Consider the following 18,104-nt stretch of genomic DNA (forward strand, 5'->3'; position numbering starts at 1 on the left):
GGATGGGTGCCACAGCACTTGGGTTTGTGTGGGAAATATCAGCCAATTTGCTCTTGCTAAAATTAGGATCAAGTCTGAGAGTATTTTCACCATTAAAAGAGAAACCACAAAAACCTGGTAAAACCTTTTTGTCAGATGCCGTAACCCAAGACAGTAAAATAATCCATTTAAATAATTCTAAACAGAACTAATAGTGAGGGCACTGTGTGCTTTCAGGATAAAAGAGAAAGTCTATCCAATTCTTTGATGAAAGATTTCAAAAATGCTCTCAAGGACAAAAGAGCACTTGTATAATGAACAGAGCAAAATGTGCTTATTTACAAAGCCTACATTAACCCTTTGAAACATTCTGTGCTTAACTGATATAACAACATTTGCAAACAGTTTTCAAAATACATAAAACATGCCATATATTGTTAGTACAGACAACTCAGGTGTTCTGTGGCACATTCTAGAGCAAGGGTGTCAAACTCCTAGAAGGTCTCAAGCTGTGTTGGACTAATAACTAATATTAGGGTAAACATATGAAATACACAAACTGCATTCACATATGCAGTAAAAGGCGAATGTCCATGATAAATTATAGAAAAAACATCTTTCAAAAAAATCTTCTTAGGGAGTCTTCTTTGTATTCATGTTGGTTTCATGTGGTTTTGAAAGTTTTGCAAGAAAAGTTTCAATATAATGACAGTCACACTTTATTTTAAGGTCCAAATCTCGCTATTATAAAAAGCAATTAACTGTGATTTTTGCCTTAATTAGCTGCAAAGTTGGTAATTATTAATAGTAAGTAACGTAGTTGTTAAGTTTAGGTATTTGGGATGTAGAATATGGTCATGCAGAATATGTGCTTTATAAGTACTTATAAACAGCCAATATGTTAATAATAGGCATGCTATTGAGCAACTAGTGAGAATTGGGCCTTATACTAGTGTTACCTTTAATTCACACATCGTTAGATTTTTCAGTTGCACCACATGGCATTTTACCGCCTGAAATAACCAACTTGTCATAGAAAAGGTCAAATTATTTTATTCTTATTGACCTTGACACATTGTCATAAAGACCCACAGGGGTCCTCTCTATGATATTTTTTTCCCTGCATGTTTTTGCGTGTTGGCTTAAAGTTTTTATAATAATAATAAGAGATTATGCCAAACTACTTAATAAGGTTTTCTTTTCAAGATATTCATTCCTTAAATGAGGCTTTTTTTCTACAGTATGATATCAGGACAGTTGTGTCACCCTCACATTTTGACATAATCTAGATTTAAACAGAAATATGTATACTATATCAAGGTGAATTTCATTTCAAAATGAAACACATGCTATTCATAGAAGAGGTGTATTCGGGTCAATGCATGTCAGCATTTTTAATGCTTTTATGAACAAATTAATCAGAGGAGAAAAAAATCACTGACAGACACTAATTTAGCAACACTGGCAAATTGAACACTGAAGAAAAAAATTAATAAATAAAAAAACTCTGCTAAAACTAACCAACTAACTAACTTACATTAATAAACGTATGCATAAAAAAGAAACATGAATGGTAAAACTTATTCAAATCCAATTAATATTAATGCAATTTCACAAATACTTTATTAACAATTATTTAGTGGAAGCATGGATTCAATTAAATAAATTACGTATTACTTATCTTGACATGTAATTAAATTATCAGTGTTAAAGCTGTAAGTTGTGAGCTACTTGCAACACAACAAATTAAAGATTGTACCTGTCCCACTGTATGTGAAAATAGAACATTACAAATATTCGTTCCAATAGAATAAATGAACTTAATTAACATAAATGCATCTTTACATATTCGACACCCTTGTTCCAAATCGTCCAACAGAACATAACAGTGTTAGTATGATAGGGAAGTGTACTTTGTGCTGTTGGAAGTACTGAGCAGCTCCCACCCCGCCTGGCTCCTCCGCGGACCACAGCACCGTCCTCAGTGTTCTTTTGGGACGCAGCCCTGGGGACCCAAGAAATCGACAGTATGAGCTAACCACATAATATTTCAAAATACATTTTCATAATGCAGCCACTGTAATATTGCTTCACTGCCTAAGATCAAGGTTAGCCGCTTTCATCATTCAGATCTTTAGCAAAAAAAGAAAAGGACAAGAGAAGATTAAATTTATTTTTAAAATAAAAGTGCATATGTAAGGTCAGGTTGACACATCAGAGACGGCATGCTGAGGTATCTGGGAAGGCAATGCTAGATGATCCCGGCCGTCCAGACAGTTGCATACTGGGCACTTGATAACTTGTCTGTACTTCCTGCAGAGTGGAATCTGTGAGAGATATTTTGGCCTTAATTGTGTTGGGCTTTCTTGATGATCCAGATGGGAGAGCTGTCCGTGTGTGCATCCATCTCCTCAACTGCAAGTTATACATAAGAAAACTGGTCACTGTGTCCAGGTCAAATAGCACAGAAGAGGATGCGGCCGAGGGAACGTAATATACCAGAACATGAGGTTAATATGGGTAGATTTATGGGTTCTGAGCAAATAGCTCACACTGTTGCAATAATAATAAAATCTTGCATAGTAGAAGTGGAGCCAAGGACTCGATGAACTGAACGTTGTTGTTGTTGAGCATTTAAAATGTTGTAGAGAATGCTTACTCTACAAGCAGTGAAATTAATCATGTTGTCTGTGGTTATTGTGCACCATTATAGCTATATTTCGCCAGTGTTTGTGGACGCCCATTGCCAAGAGAAAGATGTTAAATACAAATGAGCACAAACCTCAGTATTGCCTGTGCAATAAAGCAACAATAGAGAGGAGAGGGGCCAAGAGACTCACACCGCATTGCATATTGACACTCAGCAGGAATTTTAATAATCTCCATTAATAACAGAATACTCTCAATTCAGTGCACTGCTTCTACAGTTACCGCACTTGCCCCCCAAAAAAATATGCATACAGTCTGAACTAAAACATCTTCAAAAAACACGAATCTTGTACAATTATTTAAAAATAGTAATACAAAATACTAAAAGCAATATAATGAGTTATAAACACATGCATTTTCATGGAATTCTTCATGGCTAATTTTAGAAAAGTAATTTAGAGTGGCAATTAATTCACAGCACATGACATATATTTTTGGATATTTATAAGTATGATCTACCGTTTAGAATTTTTTTAAATTATATAAAAAAAAAACATTAAAAATCAAGCATTTAAAAAAAATAATAATAATAATCATAAAAATGCTTATAGGGAAAATCTGTGTCAACACAGCTAGAGGGTGTGGTGAAAGACTGTCACCATTAGCACATAAGCAACAAGGATAGCTAAAGTCAACAGATTTTACTAATAAACCATCTAATCTCTGTGTAAAAATAACATAATGATGCTGCCATTTTTTTTTTCATTTCTTTATAATTCAACTTTTTTTTTTATTGTTCAACAGTCAAAATTTCACAACAGTATTCAATATTCACATTTCCAAACAGTTACATATTCAGCCACTGGTCACCATTAATCTAACAAAATAAAAGCACATGGAAATGTAACAGTTGTTAAGGAGTCCTGCCTCATCAATCACACCATTTTTATATGCTGCCATAAATGATTCCATGTTTTTTTGTTTTTGTTTTTCTCCCCAACATGCATTCATATGATGCAATTTCAATCATCCCATCAATCCAATCTTTCAAATCAGGGGTTTTGGGGCATTTCCAATTGCGCAAGATCATCCTGGCAGATGTGATACTACCAATCTTAATAAGGGTAAAAGCATTTTTTGCTATGTTAGGTACAACTGATTTATCTCCAAGAAGGCATAATTGTGGTTCCACAAGAAAATTTAAGCCCAACCACTCTTCAAGTATTCTCAGAGTTTTATGCCAAAATGACTGAACTAAAGAACATTTCCAAGTCATATGTAAATAATTGCCCTATTCTTCCTTACACTTCCAACATATATTATTTCCAGCTATGCCCATCCTTTAAAGTCTAGATGGATTATAAATCTATCTTTATACAATTTTTTAATGAATAAATTTCCCCTTAGCTTCCCTTATGTTATCACCCACATTAGATAAGATTTCCAGTCAGTTACTGATGCTGCCATTTTTATAAATTAGTTTTTCTCCCCCTGTAATTTGGCTCAACTCTCAAGTGAAATTTACAAATTAGTGGAGAACTCAGCAAATATTCATCCATGAAATTTAATATTTTGGCTTTAATCACTAATTGTTTACATTTTTTAAACTATCATTTTTTTCGGAAACAATAAAATAAAATTTACTTAATATAGCCTGGAAACCATCTGAGATTGGGTTGAATGACCCTATAACTTCTCTCATGTGTACATCTCAGTCACTAGCCGGGTTTCCATCCAAACCTGCGAATTTAACTTATGCGCAAAACTGAAATATCGCACAAAACATTTTTGAACAGGATAGCAAAAGTCCACTAAAGGAGGTAGAGCTTTTTCACATTTGGCTCCCAAACTCTGGAATAGCCTTCCTGATAATATTCAGTGTGCAGACACACGGTCTCTGTTTAAATCTAGATTAAAAACGCATCTATTTCGCCAAGCATTTGAATAATGTATCTTAAACTGTGAGTGCAGTTGCATCTGATCAAATGTGCATTTTTATTCTTTAGCTTGGGTTAAACCAATGATGTCTCTATGTGTTTCTATGTTTCCCGTGGTAACTAGGATTTACACAAGCTCCAGTCTGGACCAGAACACATGAGAAGAGATGATGCTGACCCGTCAGAGGACCCCAGATGATGCTAACCCTGAATCAACAAACAGAACTAACAAAGATTGCTACAAGTGTGTCTGCATCATATAATAATTGCTGTTAATAATGTTAATCGTCTGGCTGACTACGTCTTGTATAAATTTTTCAGGAAAATCCTGTCATATGCACATAAACTGACAGTCACCACTTATAAGCTACTACTAAATATTGTGGAAAAAGCTTAATTGTCTGTGAAGTTGCTTTGTAATGATTTGTATTGTAAAACAAATAAACTTGAATTGAACTTGAATTGAACTGAACAAGCACAGCGTCCATCCAACCAGTCAAAGAGAACAAAATTGCCACTTCCTGATAAACTGGCACTATACATCACTAAAAGAAGTAGGAAAAGCTACTGAATATAATAACTTTCCTATATAATAAATTACTTGCACCTCAGAACAAGCAGACGAAACACAACAAATGCGGTCATTGCTTTCGGAGGTGGATGCTGCTGTAAGGAACGCAGTCATTTAACTATATGACCATTTAACAACATTTCAGATGCTGTGGAAAGAGATCGTTTCACTGGTAAGTCAGGATTTACCATCCCATATCACAAACTCACATTGCTTTTTTGAGGTGCTTGTAGGAATTTATTTGCAAAACGCATTTCCAACTCCCATAATTCGCATTAACCCTTTTTCGCACAAGTCATAAACCACCTCAAGTGAGCATAAAAACCTTTTAGGGAATTAAGGCATTTTAATACGAAATTCAGCATTTCAATCAATCTGATTCTGATGCGATACATCAAAATGCGCATAAAAGCAGGCTAATAGAAACCCAGCTACTGGCAGCTGTATATAATTACATTTTTAGTCATGTGACAGAGAGAGGGGTTCTCGAAATGTTACCGTCTTCACAGGTCTCACCTAAGTCTCTGATCAAAGAAAGTGCTTCCCAGGAAATGGCGACCCCACCTCCATCATCCATAGCGCCCTGGCCCACGTCCCAGCTGTCCAGGTGACCACTGAGCAGCACCACCTAAAACAGAACCAGAGCAAAATCATACAAATAAATAGTAAAATACATTTCTCAGCATTGTTTCCTTTTTTATAGTTACACAATTATGTATTCTTGTATAAAAAGGGTTTACATAACAGACTGTTAAGGGAAAAAAGGCATCCTGGCAAACTTTTCCAGATGTTGACTGTCAGTCTAAATGGATCTTGTCAAACCCAGGACACAGTAAAAGCCTTTAAACTGATGCTCTAGATTAGATTTAAACTCTAAACATCCTCCTCTTATAGTTCTATCACTGGCTAAATATATCCCTCTACTCCGCCGAGAGCATCTTCTACCACTTTACGTTCACTTTTGGAAGAGCTACAAAACTTTAGGAATATAGCTTACAAATAATTCTCTCCAATTTTGTTTTATACTGTCAATCTGCCGTTCATACAATAGCCTCAATGGGCTGGTCATATTTTATGGCAATAAACATCCTGAATGCTGATAAATCTCCTGAACATTTGGGGAATAAAGCTCAAACGAAGTCTGTTTTTGAGACTCTACTCAGTTAAGTGAGGATTTTCCAGTTGATTTGTCAGCTATCTGCCTACAGCATCCCGTTGGCAAATAAACAAATGCTGTCTGGACATCCGCCAATCAGCTACAAGCTCGCTCCCTCCAAATGTATTTTTGAATACTGTGACAGATTTTGTCTATTTACCGTGTCGTGTTGTTGTCAGTCTCATGACAGGTTAACACTCCCAACAGCATCATGAGAAAAGGCTAACGGTAATCTATGCCAACCATCTGTGAGTTACAACGGGGTGAACTCTAAAGCAACAGCCAACGTGCCAACAGCAGAAGTACAAAAACATTCTGTAGTGACCGTTCTTTTGTGTTGAACAAAATCTTCTGTGAGACTTTCATGATCAGACACCAGAAGCACAGATGGAATGTCTAGGTGGAAACAGTTCAGGCTGTTCTTTAGTGCTGCTGAATTATTAAACAGGAGACAAATTGCTTCATTATTTTGTCATCCTGGTGCCATATCAAACCCAAATTGTGTTGTTTTTTCATTTTTAAGATTTTTTTTTACAGTATATACAAATAAACCTGCTAATGGTTTAAAAAGGACAAAGAGCATCTTTAAATTAGACAATATGACTGTTGCGCAGTTTGTCAAGTCTACTAAATTCATAAAGTGAGCAAAAGAGATACATTTAAGTTCCCTTTTAGTAGGTCAACATCATGTCAGATGACCAACAAATGAATTGAGATCTCGCTTAGAGAGACCAATCGACTTAAGAGTGTAAACTAAATGAGCCAATGCATATTGGCATGTGATTATTGCATCCAGCTGCCGCTGATCACAGCGTGAGTATAAGAAGGCAGCATGTGCAGCACATTTTTCGCTTCAGAGCTGAGTGATCACATCGTTCTGCTCCTGACTACACTACTGAGAGAAGAAGACTGAATGAGTTCATCACGCTCTTTGAGAGCTCTTCTTGTCGGTGGTACAGCACATCAGTGGTTGTGGTTTCCTGTGTCGAATGAGCTGCACACATCAGGCTGCATGTTTGTGTTGCAGGCGACCATCTCCCCTGTGCGCTTCAGCATGCTAAAAGAGCTTTTTCATATCACCCGGGCATTTCTGGATGCAGTTGTTACCTGATGCTTGGTGATGGTCTCATCTGCCTCACGTGCCTGGGCATTTAGCGTTCTGAGGTGGCGTTAGTGGATGAGTAATGTTCTCCTTGTGGGAAGATGATAATATCAGAGTCACGGGCCACACTCCGTTTCTGGAAAGGGGCAGAGCTCCGTTGCCTCTGCCTCGATCTAGTTCTTGTCATTGTGTCAGTCAGGTGGGGGCTACTTCTGGTATTTGCACAGGTGGTCTGAGGGTAATACAAACCTGATTCCAAAAAAGTTGGGACTGTACAAATTGTGACTAAAAACAGAATGCAATGATGTGGAAGTTTCAGATTTCAATATTCTTTTCAGAATACAACATATGACTTATGTTTAAACTGAGAAAAAGTATAATTTTAAGGGGAAAATAAGTTGATTTTAAATTTCATGGCATCAACACATCTCAAAAAAGTTGGGACAAGGCCATGTTTACCACTGTGTTGCATCCCCTCTTCTTTTTATAACAGTCTGCAAATATCTGGGGACTGAGGAGACAAGTTGCTCAAGTTTAGGGATAGGAATGTTGTCCCATTCTTGTCTAATACAGGTTTCTAGTTGCTCAACTGTCTTAGGTCTTCTTTGTCGCATCTTCCTCTTTATGATACGCCAAATGTTTCCTATGGGTGAAAGATCTGGACTGCAGGCTGGCCATTTCAGTACCCGGATCCTTCTTCTACGCAGCCATGATGTTGTAATTGATGCAGTATTTGGTCTGGCATTGTCATGTTGGAAAATGCAAGGTCTTCCCTGAAAGAGATGACTTCTGGATGGGAGCATATGTTGTTCTAGAACTTGGATATACCTTTCAGCATTGATGGTGCCTTTCCAGATGTGTAAGCTGCCCATGCCCCATGCACTCATGCAACCCCATACCATTAGAGATGCAGGCTTCTGAACTGAGCTCTGATAACAACTTGGGTTGTCCTTGTCCTCTTTAGTCTGGATGACATGGCATCCCAATTTTCCAAAAAGAACTTAAAATTTAGATTTGTCTGACCACAGAACAGTTTTCCACTTTGCCACAGTCCATTTTAAATAAGCCTTGGCTCATAGAAAACGCCTGCGCTTCTGGATCGTTTAGATATGGCTTTATTTTTTACCTATAGAGTTTTAGCCGGCAGCAGCGAATGGCACGTTGGATTGTGTTCACCGACAATGTTTTCTGGAAGTATTCCTGAGCCCATGTTGTGATTTCCATTACAGTAGCATTCCTGTATGTGATGCAGTGCAGTATAAGGGCCCAAAGATCATGAGCATCCAGTATGGTTTTCTGGCCTTGACCCTTACACACAGAGATTGTTCCAGATTCTCTGAATCTTTGGGTGATATTTTGCTTTGTAGATGATGATAACTTTAAACTCTTTCCAATTTTTCTCTGAGAAACTCCTTTCTGATATTGCTCCACTATTTTTCGCCGCAGCATTGGGGGAATTGGTGATCCTCTGCCCATCTTGTCTTCTGAGAGACACTGCCACTCTGAGAGGCTCTTTTTATAACCAATCATGTTGCCAACTGACCTAATAAGTTGCAAAATGGTCCTCCGGCTGTTCCTTATATGTACATTAACATTTTCCGGCCTCTTATGGCTACCTGTCCCAACATTTTTGAAATGTGTAGCTCTCATGAAATCCAAAATGAGCCAAAATTTGGCATGACATTTCAAAATGTCTCACTTTCAACATTTGATATGTTATCTATATTCTATTGTGAATAAAATAAGTTTATGAGATTTGTAAATTATTCCATTCCTTTTTACTCACAATATATACAGTGTCCCAACTTTTTTGGAATCGATTATATAGTTATGACAATCCCTCCAGTGAATCAACCTTTGGGGCACCATCACAAAGCAATGCCTGAATCGGATCCGGAAATAATGGCTATGATTTCCCGGGCTGCTGTGTGGGTAGTGCTCGAGTGGAGACTTCCACCGTGTTCTGAGCCTTATAGGTTGGACAACTGGTTCTTTTGGGAAGTCCGTTTTGGCCTCAGTGTCTTTCTTCCCGGAGGTGCATGAGGAGCTCAAAGGTCATGGATGGCACCTTTTACTGCCAGAAACCGTCGCTGGTACCTCCTCCCTCACCACCCTTGACAGTGGTGCAGCATAGGGGTATAGGGTGTTTCCCCCCAGTGGAGCGGTCGATTGCGATGCAGTTGTGTCCTCATACCGCCTCCACTCGTCAGGGCAAACTGTGCCTCCCCTCTCGGATCTGTAGGTACTCGTCTGGCCAGCGATACTTATAAGGCCTGTGGAGAAGCTGCCTTCGCCTTACACACTACAATGTTACTGCAGATTCTTCAGGCTAAAGCACTGAGGCACATGCATGAGGGTGTTCACAATCTGGAAGTTGTAAAATATCACTAAACCGCAGCTGATCTTAGACCTCAAGGCCTTCTTTAAGAGGATTACAATCCACTCTAATCTTCCATATGCACTTACACGGTAGTCAGTATGTGTAAATGCTTCCGATACCTCTTTTGGGAAGGATGAGACTTCCGCAATGTCCCTGTCCCAAGTGGTACAGGGTCACCGGCTCGATTCCTCTGCGAAGATCTGAGTATGCACTGCACCTTTTGCCTACTTATACTCACACTGTGATCAATGGCAGCTGGATGCAATAACTGAATGCCAATATACATTGGCTCATTTAGTTTACACTCGGAGTAGATTGGTCTCTCTAAGTGAGATCCCAATTTGTTGGTTATCCGAAGTGACATCTCCGTTACCTCCTTCATAGTATTGTCAAAGGACCCGGTACTTCGATGCAAAGTCGGTACTTAAAAAAATGAAAATGTGATGGTACCAGGTTTCTTTAAATACCGGTGGTACCGAGGAACCGGTCAATCCGGTTCTTGATGCATACAGCGCTATGATTTCCGCAAAGCAGAAAACGCGGACGGAATCTCAAAATCCAGTCATGAAAATGAAACTTACATTTTAATATGGACAATCACGGAATTTGTCAAAGTTAACATTAATTAATCAAATCAAATCTCCATATGGACTAGTATCTGTAAATGTTAAGCCGCAAAAGTTGGTTGAAATCTGAATCCTGCATGTTCTGCGCGTCTCTGTGTGAATGAATGAATGGCAGAGATGTGTGGGTTTGGTTACTACATAGACCGAAGCGCGTGATGCTTGCGGTAATTTCAGCATCTGCTGTCTCAGTGAGGACAAAGATACATAAACAACATCACCAGAACTGTTCTGAGTCACTTCACAAGCATTTTACCATTTCATATTAGTAAAACCAGTGTCAAAATAAAAGTAGTAGTATTTTTACATAAAGGCATTGTGCAATAAATATTACTATTATTTAGTAGAATGTATGTGATACTGCTACTACTGTTCAAAAAATTAATAAAACTTTATTTTGTAAAGAAATAAATCACACAATATTTCTTCCATGTTTAAATTTTAATAGCAAATACCCTTTATTTATAAAAAAAAATTAAATGTTTGCATTTCATTAATTAAAAGACAAATTGAATTGGGGTAAAACTTGTTTACTGTTCTTCATAATTATAATACTTGTAGAAAAACTTTAAACATAATTGCAAATAAGTATAAAGAATGGCATTGGTTTTATTTTAATGTGCTAAAAAGTGTTTTTTCTTTTTTTAAATAGCATATTTTTGTGTTTTGCTTTGGTACCGAAATTGGTACCGAGAACCGATTTTCACTGGTATCGGTACCGAATACTGAAGTTTTGGTACCGTGACAACACTATTCCTTCAGGGAACGAGGGTTACCATACATAACTGAGTCGTTATTATTTACCAGTAATCTTCCCTTCCATAAAGCTTTAAAATGTCATTCACATTTGTGTTTAAACTTGAGGCAAAATGGCCTGTAAAAGTCAAAAATACACTAGCATTCATAAGTTTGGGGTGTGATTTTTTTTGTTGTTGTTGTTTGGAAGAAATAAACACTGGTATCATCATGGATTTATTTTACTGAATATAATAGATTTTTTTTCTTTTCATCATACATATTAAGCAGCACAACTTACTATATACTCTGATAAAAAAATAAAAAATGAGCAGATAATCAGGATATTAGAAAGATTTCTGAAGAACAACATGATGTGACATGGCTGCTGAAAATGCAGATTTGCTGTCACAGGAATAAATTGCATTTTAAAATCTATTATAATAGAAATGATTTATTTTGAACTGCAATACTATTTCATAATATTGCTGTTTTTACTGCATTTTTTATCAAATATATCAAGCCTTTGAGACTTCTAATAAGAAATTTCTTTCAAAAATATAAATAAATCTTACCAACCCCAAACTTTTGTATAGTATAAATAACAATGGATAAATAAATATTAATGAATGAAATAGATCAAATAACACTTTGAGTAAATAATGGGTAAATAAAGATTTTTTTAAATACTGAGTGAAATATTCATTGAAGTTCCTTCAAGAAAAAAATTCACTGGTAACATGAAAAGTGGAAGTAAATTTGCCATAATTTCCAGCCTTATGTCACTGCTTACACAGAATCAAGAAAATCTAAAAGCTTTACGTCAATGCACAAAATCAACATAAAACGTTGTGTAACTTCTGGTAATTTCTGTAATCCCCTTCAAAGCCAGCTCACAAACAGAAACTATTTTCCCCTTCTTTCAAGTACAAAATGCAAATAAACAAAAAGTAAACCAGATTTCTTCAGAGACTGATGTTAGACCCGCACTGCATACATTACTGGTTTGGCAGGAGGATCAGAATAATTTGATGTTGTCCTGAAATATAGAACTGATGGATTAATCTAAACATATTTTTATTCATAAAAAGAAAATAAAAAATATTGTTCTATTTGCAGTTTTAGTTTTGAACATATATCAGACTAACTAGTGTAGTAATACTGACAGCATAACCATGCTCTCTGGCCAAACACATAGCATGGATGAGAAAAAAAAAAGGAAAGGAAAAAAAAGATCCAGGAACAGGCCAAAAAAAGAAAAGCACAGAGAGGTTTAGTAGTGAGTACGGAGACAAAGAGAGATCTGTCTCCTGATTAAACTTAACTTCCTAATAACTATGTGACAGGGTGGAATGTAAGGGCTGACTGACCTCATAATTAAACACTATCATGTCACCGTTAATGAGATCTGACAGGATGAGCCTATTAATTACGAAGCACTGAAATATGAATGAGGGAATGAAACTAAGAGAGTGCAAAGGGAGAGGATGAGTTGAGCCTAATGAGCCCGCTATCCAAGGGGAGTCACTGAAACACACATTCAATATTCTGCAGTAAATCTGGACCAGACAGGGGCCAAAACCTGTAACTAGCTGAACAATCAAGATGTGTAAATAAAAATGAGAACACATGCTAATCAAATGAATGTAGCCTCAGCTTGATATTTAGAATGACATAAAAAAAAATGAAAAAAAAAATAGTATGCTTAGTTCTCACTTAAAGGGATAGCTCACCCCAAAATGAAAATTTGATGTTTACCTATCTCTCTAAATGGACCATTGACACTCAGTCTCAATCAGAAGTGTAAATTGTCCATTTGAGAGATAGGTGGCGGTAATGCACTAAAAAAGTCTGTGATACACCATAAAGCAAGAAGAAGAAGAAGAAGACGTATCATGCGCCGGCTGTTGAGAATGCACTGAGGACAGTTCGGACATTGTGGTGAATCTGAGGTAAAAAACAATATAAATGTTGTTCAGTTTCTTGCACAGACTGATCATTTAGTGTCTTAACACATCAATGTGTCATCACGAGCCTCAGGGTTTAATTTGGTTTTGTTTGTGTATGTTGTTCTTTTTTTTACTCTCAAAGCCGTGTTTCAGATTCACTTCCATTACATGACTGACAGACTGCAACGGTTGGAGTTCAAAATCTGTCTTCTTGGACGCTCTGGGGGTAAGCAGATAAACATCAAATTATCTTTTTTGGGTGAACTATCCCTTTGAGTATCACTGTGCAAATGTTGATGTAGATATATTTGTTACAAATGTAGATACAAAGTACTGTATCAAACCAAACCATTGTATCGAAACCATTTTCATTTAGATTTTTTCTTACTTTCTAAGAATAAAACAAAGAATAATTTGTATTTTGGATAGTTCACCCAAAAATGAAAGTTGTGTTTCTTTCTTGTGTGGAAGACAAAAGAATATATTTTGTGACTTCCAAAGTAGTAAAACATACTATGGAAGTCTTTAGTCTTCAACGGAAGAAGGAAAAAAAATATCATACAGTGAACTATCCCTTTAACCCTTTAACTGCCCCACCAAGAAAAAAGCATTTTTTGTTTGCATTTCTTATCTCCTTATGTCATTAGTTACCACACTCAATGTATTTTTTTTCCAACACGTCCCATAATTTTTAAAACATTAGCTTAGCTTTTCTACGTTTACCATAAAGTGACAAATCAACCATTTGGTTGAGCACGTTTTTGAAAAATTATTGAAAACATACTAAAGTTTTTTCATGGCACCAAGTAAAATAATTTTGTAAAGTTAGGGCTCTTACAGTGTAATATGTCAAAAAAATATGCTTACCTTGCAAAATTTCACCAAAAACAGTTTACATGGCAGGAGTGATTTCTTTCTCTCTGACATCCATCAAAGAAGAAGTGTTGTGACAAATGCTGTTGATTTTTTTTGGCTTAACATACCTCTACCAGATGGTAGAGATGGCTCAATCAGCTTGAATTAAGTTAGGTACTCCTCTCAATAAAATATAGTGACTCAAAATGTGCTCAACCATTTGGTCGAGCGGCAGTTAAAGGGTTAAGGATGTTTTTATCTGTTTCTAAAGATTTTTTTTTTTTTTATTTAATTTTTTTTTTTTTCATGATTTTAAGTTAGGATAAAGTTAGGATAACTTGTCTTAAATCCCTAAAGGTAAGATGTTTCATGAGTTTATGGTGTTGTTTCTAATACCGTATTATCCATTACAACATAACACTAGGTACATACAGTATAATAATACATTTCACTCATAGTATGGATGTGCATGTGTACTTCTAAGTAACACCAATTATAATGTAAACAAAAGTAGACCATGATTAAGTATGATGTGACTTTTTTGCCATAGCCACAGCTCTACAAAAATGACTTATATAGAGACCTCGAAAATGTCCTGCTGAAAGCAAAATTTCTGTTGAGTCATTCACAAAGGAAACCGTTTGCATGCTGCAGACAGCACAAAAAAAAAAAAAAAATCCTTTAAGATGTTTTCATTGAATTGATCAGTGATTCTATTCAGTAAGAACCGCCATACAAGCAAATAAATACAAACCTTGTAATTTTCTCCTTAAAGCTGCAGTCCGTAACTTTTGGCGCTCTATCGGTTAATAAACAGAACTGTGTGCATTTGCGGAAAAATATTGTAGCCAAAGCTACTTCTTTCTGTTAATGTCTATGGCCTAAGTCTATGGTCTATGCAGGTACTGGGCTACTCCGCAGCGGTAGTTACCCAAACCAGTCTCATTCGTTATTCTGGCTTGGCTCGGTGTTCATCTTTAGTTCTCTCTTCACAGCAGTTCAGTCAGTGTACTGTTTGAGTAAATGAATTATTCCGAGATATTGGTTTGTTTGAACTCAGGAAGTGTCAGCCACATTAAAAAAGTTAACAGCTTAAGTCATTTGTGGATTAATGCTTATTGGAGACGCGAACTGCAGAGTTTTGAACTCTATCACAACAGACAAGAGAAGACAATGCTGAATAAAGTTTTTGCTATTTTTGGACCAAAATGTATTTTCAATGCTTCAAAAAATTCTAACTGAACCACTTTTGTAATAACTTTCATTAATAGAACAAACAATGCAAATTCTTTATAAAACTTTTTTTTTTAAATTCAATTATTTGAAAGAAGACTTGTGTTATTCCAAACCTGTAAGACTTTCTTTCTTCTACAAAACACAAAACAAAAGTAGATATTTTGAAAAATGTTGGGTTACCATTGACTTCCATTGTGTGGACAAAAAACATCATTTCTCAAAATATCAAATATCATCTTTCACTTTCAATGGAAGAAAGTAAGTCATACAGGGTTGCAATGACGGGAGAGTTTCTGAATTTTCATTTTTGGATGAACTGTTCTTTAGTGGGTTAATGTTATTCTAAAAGTTATAAAGTATTTAATATGGAAGAGAAAAAGACTGAAAGACATGCCGTTCCATCTGCTTGTAACATGTAACTATAGAGGTTAATAGGGGTCTATACAGAATAGCCTCTTCTTTCCAAAAACCTAGGAATGTGGCTGTAAAACACATCATCAATCTTCAAAATATGGTTAAAAATGATTGCAGCAACCACTAAAAACCATGAGAAGATGATTTGACTGATCTACCACAATGAAAATGTTTTTGATAAACAACAGTACTCATATAAGGGCGAACAGGAAAGTCATGATAAATAGGCCTGTGGACAGACAGAAAGACAGAGGTTACACAAACTGTCCCTCGTTCATTCTCTCCACTCCCACCACTTCCTGGAACTCCATCATTGTGTTTGCTAAAAAAGAGTGTAAAACCAGAGAGCGGTTTAAAGAACGTGTGGTGAGAGAGTGAGCAAGCTTTAGAGAGCGGATGAGGGGAAAATGAACAGACTGTACGCTCTTCCACAAGTCAGTAAATCATTCACAAACCACCTTCAGAAGACTTGTTGTAACGCCAATCATCATGAACTAGAAGAGGACAAAACAAAAGAACTAGACAGTGATGAAATGTCTGACAAGATCCTAGAAATGTTCAAAATGGGTTGCCTCAGGAACTTTCAGCAATGAAAAACAGTTTTTTTTTTTCCTGACTTAATTCTGTCAAAATACAATACACAGTTCTGTTTCAAGTCTTTAGGACATTTAAAAGGAATATTCTGGGTTCAAAACAAGCTAAGCTCTATCACCACTTACTGTATAATCTGTTACAATGTTCATTATCAGAAATAATAACTTTGACTCAGGCCTAAGTTTGTAAAATCAGCAGTAATGGACAATGGAAGTTTATGGAGTAATGATTTCTGGAGGGTTTAAAAGCAGAAATGCAAATTGTGTATGATTTTTAAAAAAGCTTGCTATGACTTTTTCAACAGATTTCATGCATTTTGTCCCCTATGTACATACTACATAGTCCACTTCTGGTATCATTTTAAAGAGTGTAAATGGTAATAATGAATTTTAAAGGGAAAAAATATATAATTAAGTACTTTAGTGTATAATGAGAAAATGAAGGCTATTTTGAGTTAAGTTAAGTTAAAAGACTCCCTTATTATTTCAAAATGTCAAATGTTATATATATTAAAAATGCAATCTTTGAGTTTGATTTGATTTGTTTAGTTAACAAAAAACTATTTAACTCAAGCGACTGAAATCATATTAGTATAAGACCCCTTAAAGTTTGAAATGAATGAATGAAAAACTGCTAGACAGATTTATTGGCCAGTTTATTAACTTCTAAATAAAGAAATGTAGTCAGCATTTGCATGATATTAACTGCTCCAGAATAAATGTCAGCAGAAAACAAAACACAACGTATATGCTGTGTGAATTCAAGCACACAACATTTTGAAAAATGATCTACTGATCTGACCAGATGAGCCATTGGCAGTTTAAACCAGCAGTTATTGCATTTTATTTTTCCGCTCGTCCAAAAATTGCGTCTGCCAAAAACAAAGTGACTTTTTCAGGTCATGCAGCCACCCTGTGAATTGAAGAAATGAGAACAGACTGATCAAATACACAGATGTGCGTAATGAGGCAGACACCACACACTGAAGCTGTCAAATTCACTCTCCAATTCTCCAAAAAACCGCTGCCATCAAACACGTGCAGACCTTGATCACATGCATTCAATTACAGAACTGGAAAGTTTTCATGTCTGAGTTGTGCCAAATGACTGCAATCACTACAAAAGAGAACACAGAGCGCTTCCTCCAAGTTCAGATTGGACGTTCTCACTACCATTCATTTTGATGGTGGTTATTATGTATTTTATTTCACGTTCCTACTAAATTGGACACTTGGAAGGTTTTTGTTCTTGTAGGCCAAACCCCTAAAATCCAGAAAAACTATTATTTTGTGTGGCAGGATATGAGGTCAATTCCAAACTGGTTTCACTTCCCTTCGCCATCTCAGAAAACTAAGTTATTGATGATTCTAGCATCCATGGTCATGTGCATTATATTAAAGTACTGTTGGCATTATAAATTATTTTTAACCAGCTTTAGCAAATCATGTTTAGAAATATTAGACATTTGTGCCAGACTACCAGCCTTGAATATCTTCTCAAGGCTGGATGAATTTTGCAGAAACTAAGTAAAATTGCATAGTTTTCTTGTTTATAGAAACTCCAGAAATGTCACATCATTTATTTATTTTTTTCTTGAGAGAACATCAATGGTGCTCTAAGCAAGATATCAGACATTATTTAGTTACTGAACTGAATAATGAATTAACTCATTCAAATAGAAAATTGGATTCAGCATTTCACATTAATGACCCCATTTTAAGAAAGACAAAAAGAAATAAAGATTATAAAGTATGCCAAGATATATTTTTTATATTCTGCCAAAACCATAATGACAGTTAGGATAAGTTTATGCAAGAGGGATTTTTGCCAGTGGTAGAGGGATATCTTAACAGTAATGGGACAAGATGGGCCACTTTCATGATTTTCAATGTTGTGCAGTAACAACTAAATTAGGAAATGCTTC

General features: G+C 36.1%; 1 protein-coding gene across 2 annotated transcripts in view; it reads right to left on the minus strand.

Moving 5' to 3' along the window:
- The window catches only part of LOC127974462 (carboxypeptidase Q), a 54,881-nt gene that overhangs the window by 7,890 nt on the left and 28,887 nt on the right, over positions 1-18,104 (minus strand). For both annotated transcript variants that reach the window (XM_052577767.1, XM_052577766.1), the window contains exons 5-6: positions 5,653-5,764; positions 1,893-1,984 (exon numbers count right to left, since the gene is read on the minus strand). In XM_052577767.1, coding sequence (XP_052433727.1) covers positions 1,893-1,984; positions 5,653-5,764 — 204 coding nt within the window. The remainder of the gene's footprint in view (positions 1-1,892; positions 1,985-5,652; positions 5,765-18,104) is intronic.

The sequence above is a fragment of the Carassius gibelio genome, chromosome B16 (assembly GCF_023724105.1).
Source record: "Carassius gibelio isolate Cgi1373 ecotype wild population from Czech Republic chromosome B16, carGib1.2-hapl.c, whole genome shotgun sequence".
Classification (NCBI taxonomy): domain Eukaryota; kingdom Metazoa; phylum Chordata; class Actinopteri; order Cypriniformes; family Cyprinidae; genus Carassius; species Carassius gibelio.